Raw genomic sequence first — 12,846 nt, 5'->3', positions numbered from 1 at the left:
CCAGCAGTGACTTTTTACTTCTGCTGGCTTTGAGAACTATACACATTTGTCATCAGAGGTCAAATTCTCCTCCCTGAGAGATGGTGGCTAAAAAAGTAGCATATAACTCTACAAAACCATGCAGAGCTTCAGCAGGTATAAATTACCCTTGATGTAGCAACTCCCATCATTCTATACACTTATTTGCCCAGTAAGGGTCTATCTGCTAGTACAGGCACAGCCTCTGAACATAACGGAGAAATAATTAGGCTAACGCTCTGAATAATGAAAGACAGGTAAACAGCTTCCTTCACGTAATTATCATGCTCTAATTTACAAGCTACTGAAGCATGTACACAGTAATCTTTTCATTTACTTTGAGGCAATATGCCCAAAGGAACCTGTCTTATCACCACTTAATTACTTCTGTTTACCCACTAGCATTAATGATCTAATGTTCTAGCAACAACTGTAATGAGAGCCTCATGTCAAGAGGGAAATATCACTAGAAATAAATGCATCCCAGTTTTTCACATTTGTCATTTTTAACTAAGGATAAGCTCTGTTGGAACTACTAAGTTGGATAATTGATCTTTTCCCTGATGACTAATTTTCTATCGGTAAGGAGCTGTTTTACCACAACCTATCTGTTGAGAAGAATTGCTTTCGTCCAATTATTGCTTGTGTTCTGCCTTCAGACATCTCACACTGTGTTTACCAAGAAGTTTTCTGTGTCTGTAACTGCAATATCACTATACCAGGTACTCCATAATGCATGTTTAGTCTAAGGTGACATATTTTTATATTACTTTAAATATGAAAAAAATTACATACTTGGTCAGCTTTCTCTTCTTTAACCCATTTTTACTCCTGTAAAAAAAAAAAAAATAAAACTGTTTTCCATTCATTATATTATTGCATAGTCTTTATTCAAAGTTAGTAGTGATTTAAGAACATATGTTTTCTGGTTGCCATCATCTCAGCATGAGATTGGTGATGACATGGTGGACATTTTAAAGTTGATAGCAACATTTCCATTGACACCAATGGAATGTGTTTTCCATTCTGTACCTCTAAGAATGAGCTGCTTGTCAAAGGGAAAACCTGTGCCCAACACAAGCAATGGGTCCTCTACAAATCCTGACCCGAGCCTGGCAGGAGGCTTTGCTGCTGCAGGGAACAGAGCATTACGGTGTCCCCCAGCTCTAGCATGCTGGGAACCTGGATGCCAATGCTAGAGAGCAACCAGAAATGAGAAGCGTCTGTTGGGTAAAGGGAGAAGATCACCATTTGCAAATTCATGGAAGGGTGCAGGAAAAAGGAAAGGGCCTGAACACTATTTCTCACCCATTTCATAACCTGGTTATGATGATCGATGAAGACAATGGCAAGTGTCCTACTGACTTCAGCAGGACTCAAGCTTAAACCTTAGATAATCTTAACTGACTTTTAACAGCTAGAGATAATTATGCCTGTCACATACTGCTCTGTCTTCACATGATTTATAAGTGATATAATTCACTTGTGACAGTTGCGAGCAAGTTATGAGCGTGTTCAGCAGTATAACCCAGAAGTATATGGACTTAAGAACTGCACTACACTAACTACCCCACCATGTGGGTTTTTTTGGAGGTGTATGTGCTCATTTTGTTGTTGCTACAAATAAAGTTAAGCACTCAAACAGTTTAAATGCACAAACACCCTGGAATAATTTGGCTAGAGGTTTGAAAACACTGATCCCCTCCATTAAACTAGCCACAGAGCACAAACAGATTTTTGCTCACTCAGAAGGTATTTTAGTAGTGTCATATTTGTTTTTCCCTGGCATTAAACAATATATTTTCATTAATCACATTATAATAATACTATTTTAAATTTCATGATTATAGTAAAATAATACCTAGATATATTGTGTCACAGCTTCAATCAGTAAAATAAAGGTGAAGACTTTAATTTCAAAATAATGTAAAAATACAGAATGAAATATTTAAAAGTGGAATATTTTTATTTTTCTACCTTGTTAAGTTTAGCAATGAAATTTAAAAATATATTCATTTCCAAAATTAAATTTTACAAAATGTTCAGTTTATAGAGCAGCCACAAGCTGTAGTAAGTTTATTATCTTGTAAAGGTACATTTCCATTTAGATGTGAAGCTTTGGCTGCAGAGTTAACAAGAGCAATACCAGCATTACACTAATGTGGAGATTTACGTTGCAAATTACTTATAAACCTATTCATCCTACCATGTTATCTATACAGATACTATTTGTATAGCAACTGTACATTCATGTGTTCTATACACATAACATAGTAGTATATTCTGCACTTCAAAGATCTTTTTCAAAGAAAACTTAAAATTAATTTACCTAAATTATTCAACACATTTCTATCCCCTCTGACTATGGCAAACCTTTGAATGTTGTGCACATTGGAATTCATTTCAAAATAAAAAAATATCTAAATGCTGTTTATTATGGGAATGCTTCTAAGAATGCTTCTTCCAAGGAACACTTCAAGAAGCAATAAAACAAATGATTGACATGCATTTCTCAATAACAATTTCTTGTGCTTTGATAGTCTCAAGAGGCCTTTGTTTCTTAGCATTTCAATTGTTTCCTGAATGTTTATAAATATTTTAAACCAATTTATACACAAAACAGAGACATCTGAAACATTAGCTGGTGTTTCATCTATTCTTCCATTTACCATACAGATTAAAATACAAAGAGAGGGATTAATCTCATCTCATTCAACTTCAGCTCCTTTTAACTTGGTCATCTAGACTAAAATATGTAGTTTTATTGAAGAGGAAAGCTCTGAAGAAAGATACACATTTGTAAAGGTGAGTCAATGCACATTAGTGCATATTAAACAAAAAGATGCAAAAGGGCAAAGGAGGGAAATGACCCTTTTTGCAGCAGTGCTACTGAAAGCAGCCACCTTGGGCTTCGTGACCATTAAGAGAGTTAAGAGAGAGAAGTGTGACCTCCACAATAATAAACTGCTTGCTTGAGCCTCCATCACAGTAAAATTTCGATAGTTAGTTGAGTTTATGTCGGACAAGTTAGAAATCAATATATTATTAGCCTTGGAGAGATGCGGAAGACTTCCATTGACTCTTCAGCTGGTTTTGCATGGAGAACATGCTTTTATTTTCATGGGAGAAGAAATGGACCTTCTTTTGTTACAGACTCTCACTCATGTTTCTCAGCCCTTCTGCAGAGCCAATGTGACTCAAAGAAAACTAGCCTCAGAAACCCCTATGGTGAAGTTTTCTATGACTACCATGGCTTTGGTACCATGTGGTAACACCTGGGAAAATGTTTGATCAAAAGTAAATCTTAACCTCAGTAACAAATACATTTTTGTACATCATTATATCTTGGACTCAAGACCATCAAGAACTTTCTTTTTTAAGGTAAGCATTTTTAGATCATAGTCAATTATAATTATTTGTTAAACAGTTTGTAAAACAGTTCTGGTTCTAAATAGGCCCTGGGGCTTTGTTGTTTAGTTATTTTCAAGAAAACCCCAATCAGCTGTTTACTAACTCTTTATAAATAATTTACAGACTAAACTATCAAATATACACAGGTACACATAGATGCATGCACACAGACACCTAATTTTTACATTTCAGGACTGCTAGTTTGTATGAATTCTCAGTGAACCATTGCTTCCAAAAGTAAAACTTCTACTGATCTCAGGAGAGCAAAACTGCACCTATAAAAACGAAGGTGTTTGATATCACACACCAAACAAGTAGGGCACAATCAAGCAATTTTAGTAATAGCAGCAGCAGCAGAAGGCAACGCCAGGCAATGAACAGATGAATAACCGAGACAAAAGAAGCCAGGACATATAACAAAGTGGCAAAAATTGCAAAGAGAACAATGAAATGAAAATGATGACCACCATAAGATTAGCTTTTTAATATCAAAATGGGTTGGAGAATAAAAAGACAAACTAGATGAAGCAGGGTAGCAAATACTTTGATACCCACATCCTCTCCAGTCCATGTTCTAGTACAAAAAAATTATAACTTCAAAAGATTTGACCCATTTGAAAACAAGGTATCACACATTTTTCACATAATAGAAATTAACATTGTTTACACATTGCATATGGAAAAACAAGTAAATCACTTACCAAGGATTAATATAAAATGCCAAAAGATAATCAGTCCAAAGGCATGAGGGTAGCAGAGTTAGGAAAGCAAATACACTTCTACGCCTGTGAGCATTAATAAATAACATATATAAAGATGAAAAAGTGAGTAGAGTTAGTAAGACAAACGGAAACCAGGAGATCAGAAAATTCTACTTTAAAGATCAGCTAAATGCATAACAGCTTTCTCTTACTTACTTTATCAGAATATTATTAACATCCATAGAATTTTTGTTCCTCACCCTGAAATCCTATGTAGGATTTTCAGCTATTCAACAGAAAATTCTATATGAGCAAAATACATGTGTTTTGTAGTATTGGTTTAGGTCAATTATTTTAAATCAATGTTAATTGATAAACTGGCAGATTTTCAGAGGGTAAAGTGTGTTTGAATATTTCATTCACATGTTTATGTCCATTATATAAGTGGTGCTAAGTCTATTTTCTGATGTTTTGAGCTATTTCAGGACAGACATAGTTTGTTTTTACCATGCACAACTCTGACAATCTCCCATGCTTGCTCCTGCAAGTGAATCTGTGGATACTATAACATCTGTACCAGAGATAAGTTCAGATCATTCCAATATCTCTTAATACCCTCTGATGAGTCAGATTTCTAGAAATATCCATTTTTCACAGTCCCATTTTTAGGTGTCTTAAATTATTTCCCAGGTTTTCAACAAAACATTATTTGAATTTCTTCTAACCATAGCTTCTATGAATAGCTACACACAGCAAGTTTCACGGTGGCTAAAGGAAATTTGAGTACAAAATCTTTCTAAACTCCTGTATTTGCAACCTGTTTACCAGATTAAGTTATGCATTAATCCAGAGAACATCAGGCCAGTTCTACCTGTTGGTGAAGTGGGCTATAGGTACTTTGCAAATGTGAAAAACTCTTGAAATAAACAAAATTGTCCCAAGAGCAGATTTTCTTTTTTTTTTTTTTTTTTTTTTAATAAATACACACTCGGTGTGGTTTTTCCCTGTGGGAAAATCTGTTGTTCTAAAAGCAATATCATCCTTCTACAACTGATATAAAGAAGAGGCTAACATGCTCGCAGACCTAGTTACGTTGCTCATGGATTAGGAACTCCAATATCTAAAACAATTGATTTCATTCAACATATGCAAACTACATAACTGTGGAATAAATACAGTATTGTTTTCCTGGAATTATATTGTGTTCCACCTACTGCTCAGGTGTACTGAACAATTTTATTTAATTAAAAGAAAGAGAAGTAGAGATTGCTCAAATCCTGAAAACTCAGCTGAGCTGAGCTTTCTTTAGGAATCAGTGGATATGCTCATAGCTTGCTTATTAGTTCCCTGGAATGACCCAAGAGAAAAAGGTTTCTTAATCCTGTTATCTGTCTTTAGGGCCAAATTTTCCATTTGGCTGCCTGGATGGACAGTGAATCTGGTCTTGACATTAGATAACAGAGACACACAAAACAAGGTATCTTTACTAACTCTCAGAGAAGCCAGGACCGTAAGATTAGGGCACACCACCTTCAGTTACCAAAAATTTGTGGAGAAGCAGGAATATTTTCCCTGATTTATATTTTTATGACGTAATTTATGTACATATAGTTATGTACACATATATATACACACATACATACACATATACTAAATCAAGCAACAAGAACCTTCACTTTAACATCCAAGCCTATTAATTAATTCCCCTTCCCATAAAAAAGACTTTTTAACAATTTTAATAACATCTGTTGCTAGTTCAATCATTTGATTCAAGCTTGGATATTTAATTAACATGAGTGTTTGATCTTCTGCTGCCTTTGCCATTAATATAGTCCAAGTAAAAGAAGCTGAAAGAGAGATTAGTTTGTACTGCATAGAGCTGGCTGCTATTAAAGCTAAAGCAAGCAAGTGAAGCTTGTTTAATACCCAGTTAATTAGCAGCACAGTGACGTATTGACAAGATTTGCTGGGCTTGTTAGTTCAGTTTGCATGCTTATTAGCAAAAGGCTTGTTGTGGTGCAGCATCAATCCATTTAATCCTGTCCTTGCTGGCAGGCTGTGTCCCATGCGATAATGGAAGCAGTTCCCTGTGCACCAACTCCTCCCTCCAACTTCTTGGCTGTGAATAAAGCTGACCAAGGCTGTAAACCCAAAGCTTGTGTTTTCATCTTCCTGCATACTGGAATGGGGCTTTAGGGGGCTGACTATACTTTTAAATATCTGTGCTTGAACTTGCTGTAAAAGTTCAGAGGTTTTTGTAGAGATTGGTAATAAAAAAACGGGTTGGTCATTAGCACAAATTTGTTTATCAAAGTAGAAATGAAAACAACCACACTGGTGACAGTCAGGCAGGTCTCAAGAGCCCTTTTGCTTCTGTTAAAGTTAATTCTACAGCCTTTCTGTGATCAAATGCTTCTCTTCGGCTGATGGTGCCAGTGACAGCTTAGAGTCCACAGTCAGTGCCTGCAGCTCTTGTAGGTGGTTTTCTAGACTAGCAAGAATATGGGGTTTTTTGAGTTATTTCAACAGCACTGAACATTAAGTTCCAGTAAATATTTGAGCTGGCTTATCCATGTCTTGCTATGCAAGGAAAAATTACTTAATGGCAGTGTATTATGACAGTTGCTAATTGGTTACCTAAAAGCAAGCTTGCTCCTAGATGTAAATATATCTCTATGGAAGTGCTAATGGCTTTACAGATCAAGTTTCTACACTTGTGATATTTTAGGAAATATGTCTGGAAGAAAAAGGAAAAAAAATTATTTCACAACACAGCTATGCAACTTGACATGTATATACGTCATTCCCTACTAAAAACAGCAGGTGGCAGAATACATAGTCTTGACTCATCATTCAAGAAATAAACTATTGAAATAACAGGTACAGTAGTTTTATCTTAGACAGGGACAGTGATGATATAAAAAATAAGCACTTCAGATTAAACATCATATTTTCAAAAAACAGAGATGGGAAAAAACCATAATTAAAAGTTTTGCTTCAAACACTCACCAGTTATAGGGAAGCTTTCCATCTCTCTCTAAAGATGCAAAGTTGACAAAGGTTCCAGCCCCACACTCCCTGTTTCAGGAAGATCATTAGATACAAAGTTAGTATTTTTTGATTCACAATGCGTGTGAATTTATTGATTTAATAGAGGACTCTCAGAGTTTTGAAGGAGTGCTGAGAACTTACACCTGTGACTAAGTCTGATATATTCTGTGATAAACATATCTGAAATCCTTTAATACAGTTATCCAAATCCAATAAATGTGCAACACCATCTGAGATCAGGTTCCCTAATAATGCTTTAAAAGAGTGAAACAAGGGAGAAGTTGCTAATAAAGATCTCAAATAGACCTCATCTTCAGCTCAGATTTGGGGCTTTCTGTAGTCTGATACTAGCACTAGTTGCTGGCCTCAGTACATGTGCTAAATGTTTACCTTTCTATACTAAATATTTACTAACCCAGCTCTAAGGATTGAGCATGGTAATTGACAGAAGCATGGTAATTTTGAATTCACAAAATAATTTTGAAAACCCCCAGAATTTCTTGAATAACATTCCAGTGAATTTACTGCAAGTGCATTATTTTCAGCTACAAATGATAAATTGACCTGACTATTTTTGATTCCTTGATTTAAGCAAACAATTGCTTGCAGCTTCTTACTGGATTTTCTTTTTAAATTTCCTCCTGGGGCTATTATCTTCTGTGGCTAAAAGCAGTGATGAAGAGAAAAAGCTTTAGGCTGCCTGCACAATAATTACCTAGAGAGAATTAATTTAGCTGGGATTTTCACAGAGCAAATTACATGTAAAAGGAACAAATCATATAATGTTCACTGAAAGACAGAGCCTGCAAAATATGTGTGATGTGGTCATTTGTTGCATGAAATACATAGCCAAGACATGACACATAAAATACAGTGTCTGATAAGTAGCCAAGTGCAAGATCCATCACTTGAGGTTTTTTACATGAAATAATTTCCTTTCTTGACACAGGAGTGTAAATTAATATAAAATATATTATGTAGATTATAAAAGTATGAAGACTCCAGGACTCTTCCAAAACCAGGAGGGTTTGGAGAAACTTCCACAGTTCATCTAGGGTGTAGCATAACACATATTAAAGTGAACTGTTACAGGTAAGATCACTAGGAAAAGGAAACTGAATTTCAATATTCAGGTACAAATCATGGGTGCAGATAGGTGAAGAAACTGTAGGTTCCGTAAAAAAGATTTACTCCTACAATATGATTTTTCCCTTCGTTCATATGATAGAACAAATGGGGATCATTAATACTGTACTTGAACAGTAGGACCTGAGATCCCTTCTGGATTTATGTGTCTCAGTGTACATTCCTCTGCATCTTGACTGTGTAGAAAGGCAAGATCTAGGTGAGCTCATATGCTTCATCCCATGCTACAGTTCCCATAGGAAGGAATGCCATGAAAATGCAGAATGTAGATAACTGGAAGACAAGGATTTGGGGGCAGACTGGCACATGCTCTAGAGAGAGACTCTCAGGGCCCTGGGTGCATCCTTCCTTGTCCTGGGGGTTTGGCTGCCAGGGCTCAGGACTTCCAGGGTCTCTGAAAAGCAGCATCCTGGACCTAATGAACAAATCATCTTATCAGTTTATATGGAAATTCTCCTGTTCCAAACCATATGAAAGATTTGCAAAGCATGCTGATATTCGGTTCATTTCTAGTTGCCTCAGATCCTAATCATCCTTTAGGTTCCTGACACAACCCTTTTGTAATAAGGGATTATATTTCTTATGGACCCAATCTTGCAAAGCTCAAAATGAGACAAAGGTTGAGGCTTATAACTGAGGTCAAGAATGAAAGCAGATAGAAGGAGAAGACATGATATTTCTAGACAGCAGCAGGACAATGACTTTGAAGGTATGCTGTTCACAACCATCTGGAGCAGCATCCATGGACACAAGCATCCTCAATTGCAGCTATTGTCATGATGTGTTCGTTATTGTCTGGAATTTTTGGAATTAGCATAAATTTGGACTTACCTGGCCATTTGTAGATGTTTTCTCCTAAGTACAACAAGAGTCACCAGCAGCAGTCCAATCAGAAGGATACTTAGTATGGCTAACACAGAAATTACCACCACGTTGGGATTCATCTCAGTGACTGTACATACAAACAAGGGCGCTTGGTTATTCAATTCAGAAACAGCAACAGGTTTGTTTTCGTTTTGATGTTTTGTTTTCTTTTTTTTTTTTTTTTGTTTTTCCCCCAAATGTTCATAGTGTGATTTTTTTGACCTGATCTCATTCAGCTTGGAGTGTTACAGAGAGAAAAATTTACCACTAGAGAAAGGGAGGTTTTGAGTAGTTATTTCTCTTACAAATTTGTGTTGGGAAATTATTTCACTCTGGCATTTTGTTAAATTTTTTCATGTTTGGTGTTGTGTTTTTTTTTTTCTTTTTGGTTGGTTGGTTGGTTTTGGTTTTGTTCTGGTTTGGGGTTTGTTTTTTGTTTTGGTTTGGTTTGGTTTTGTTTTGCTTTTGCTTCCCTTTTTAACTGGTATCCATAACACAAGCGGAAAGGGTGAAAGAAATATAAAATACAGATATTCATCATCATCTATGTCTCCAAATCACATTTCAACTCTGAAGTTCTTCTTCAACAATGATCAATGCCTTTTCCAACCCCAAAGCAAAATAACTGGCCGAGGCTCTGTAATTTGTGGTTTGAAATTGATTGAATTACTTTGCCAAATCAATTGCGACAAAATATTCTGTTTTAAATAAGAGATGGCATCGGCTCTCAATAATAAAACTTTGATTTGTTTTTGTTCCCTGTTACATGCTTGTCAATTGTACTACTATAAGACCATATACCTGCTTATTATAAAGAAACCATCTCTAGTTCAATTGCTCAGAATAACTTTACATTCACAGTTGTCTAGAGAAGCATTTTTTAGATCAAAAATCATAGATTTTTAAGCTAAGTATCAGACACTGAACTCCAGCATGGAGTAGTGTATGATATACAGGACCTGTAACTAAAGCTACATAACTTCCTGACTAAGCAGAAATGACATTGATCATTCCTAAAGGGAGATTTTAAAGAAAAGCACAGTGCTTTGGGCAGTTCAACACTCTGATATTCTTTCTTCAGTGTCAGTACAGAGCCAGGCTTCACAACATGCCCAGGGAGCCTCCATCAGGAGCTATCCCTTTGGAGTGTGACTACTCAAGACCCAGCAACGGCCATTCTCTTTCCCTCTCACTCTCTCTTCACTTTTTGACTGAATGCAGAGAGCAGTTTTTTGCCTTGGCAGTGTATAAATGTTTTTTTCCTCGTGTTTAGACTTGGCTGAGATGACATTTTTCTCCATAACTGTCATGATGCAGTACCCAGTTCAGCCTTGACACCACAAACAAGGTCCTTGATTTCTAAAACTCAGGCAAGAACTGAGCTTCTAGTTTATATTATTTCCAAAGCTGCTTCCCCATCCCATCCACATCTGGCAGCCTTTCCATGATGCAAACAACCCCTGTGGCCATCATTACTGAGAGACACTACAGAAGACAGGGAGAAATAGATGTTTTAGCTGAAGGAGGAAGAAGAAAGCAGGGAAGTGCTGCTTACCCATGGTGGAAACTGCAATGAAAGTGGGGATGCTGGGGCTATTGTGGCTGAAGGTGGTCACACTGCAGTTGTAGGAGGTGGCAGGGGTTAGGCTGGAAATGGTCACTACATGTGAAGAAACAGTGACAGGTTCCTGCAGACAAGGGGAAAAATACATGGAAGTTGGTCTCTCCTGTAAACACAAGAGCACAAATCAGGGCGCCCCTCTCCACCCATATATTTGACCAGTTAAAGTCAGATCTGATGAAAGAAACCAGCACTTTGAAACCCAGGGAAGGTAATCAGGGCCTTCCCTTGAAAACAGGCAGGCAGCCTGGCAGTCTGGCCAAAGAGAGGAGAGGAACAGGGATGAAAACAGTAGCAGAAACAACCCAGAGCACCCCACGAAACCCCAGGGACTCCTGGGGAGGGCAGGACGGTGCCAAAAGAAAGCAAATATAACACATATTGACTGAAAGTAATAGCTCCACAAGGTCCTCAGATGCTTTTCCCTACTCTGCATCAGAATCAAGGGTGGGTTGCAGATGCAAAAATAGGGACACTGAGCCAGTGGTTTAGAAAGGGAAGAAGGAGAGGTTTTATGAATGAAATCAGTCCAGATGGGGAGTGTGAGATGCTGTAACAAGTCCCAAACACTGGATTTTTGCAGTGGTCTGTTGTCAGTCATGGGCTCTTTCTAGGCTAGCAAGGGTTCCTCTTGCAGTGCAATTCTGAGGTATGTTACACAGATAAAATCACATGTACACAAAAGAGGAGATTTTTATTCCTTGAGCTGAAAGGAGGGGCTGCAGTTTGACAGTTGAACCTGGTTGGATGTATTCCATTTTCCCCTCTGGGAAATTTAAATTGTTCAACAAAAACTCAAGATGTTCAAAACTGCAAAGTTGTTGCTTTTCATTTTGCTGATTTAGAAATGAAGGGACAAAAATGTTAATGTAATTAGCATGGAAAATCACAAAAAAATAATTGTCACCAGTCTAATGGGAAAGCATCCCTTTCTACAGATCAAAAAGGAGCCCTTGCCTTTTTCATAGAAACAGAAGAGAAAGTGACAAATCTAATGAGAAGTGAACTGACAATCTCTGTGTATTTCCCAGTGCCAGATGTTCATGTCAACAAATGAGACACCAACTGAAGCTCCTGCCAACTGGAGCAGTCTTTTCGTTATGTTCTTAAAACGTATCTGCTCTGCACTAGAGCTACAAATCCTGTGGTACCTTCCTTGCCTGACCACAGCATCACTTTGAATCTCTGGTAAGTGGATGACTTCACTGTCTTTAGCTATTCACTGTGAAAAAAAAAAGAATGTAGATATGGAATCCAAACTATCCAAAAGATTAAGTGCATTTAAACTTTTTTTTTTCTTTAGTCAGTGCCTTTCTCAATTTAAAAAGTATATTAAATAATTCAGACTGGTCATCCATATGATTAAAGAGAGTGTATGTCTCTTTTGTGATACTCAGTGGTCTGAGTGGGTTTTTTTTACTTTTTTTTGGTTTTTTTTCTGAATGATTCCCCATTATGTGTTACAGTCCACATGAGAGAATGATGTTCCACAGCATGTAATCACAGTGATTCACTGTACCATCAGCTAAAACACAAAGTAAGACTCATATGTTGCACAATATTGAACGTCAAGGAATTCAAAACTACTACGACTCTATTATTCACAAAACAACATTGCCAATCTAACCACTCAGATATGCAGGTAGCCTCTGAGAACAGATGCCTAACTGGACAGAGAAAAGAAAGTTCATCTGGGAGGCTGAGAAGGTGGGTCTCCAGGGAAATACCCTAAGAGAGAAAATGTATGAGGAGCAGCTGCATTTGCAGTATAAAGGTACTCTTTGAATAGCAGTGAAGGTCCTACTGAACTTCAGCTAACAGTTCTCAAAACCAGGAATAAAGTAAACCAGACAGAATTAAATATGGAATAAAAGATCTTGTGGCATCTAAATATGCCTGGTTTTGCCATACCTTATCAAGCTACCTGACCATTTTTCCATTCCTGCCCATTGACATTCCCTTAGTTTTGTGGCCTTTTAGGTTTTGCACAATATATTGGATCCATTTTCATGAGTAGCTGAAGACTAACACTCT

At 37.0% G+C, this 12,846-nt stretch overlaps 1 protein-coding gene across 1 annotated transcript in view; it reads right to left on the bottom strand.

Annotated features, from left to right (window-relative positions):
- Nucleotides 1-12,846, bottom strand: part of PTPRO (protein tyrosine phosphatase receptor type O) — a 156,239-nt gene that overhangs the window by 17,289 nt on the left and 126,104 nt on the right. Inside the window, 5 exon segments of the mRNA XM_065030093.1 lie at nucleotides 814-849; nucleotides 4,131-4,214; nucleotides 7,140-7,208; nucleotides 9,159-9,279; nucleotides 10,747-10,879. Coding sequence (XP_064886165.1) covers nucleotides 814-849; nucleotides 4,131-4,214; nucleotides 7,140-7,208; nucleotides 9,159-9,279; nucleotides 10,747-10,879 — 443 coding nt within the window.

The sequence above is a fragment of the Columba livia genome, chromosome 1, assembly GCF_036013475.1.
Source record: "Columba livia isolate bColLiv1 breed racing homer chromosome 1, bColLiv1.pat.W.v2, whole genome shotgun sequence".
NCBI classification, from domain to species: domain Eukaryota; kingdom Metazoa; phylum Chordata; class Aves; order Columbiformes; family Columbidae; genus Columba; species Columba livia.
Note: the sequence above shows the minus strand (reverse complement) of the source record. Positions and strands in the feature narration are given on the sequence as shown.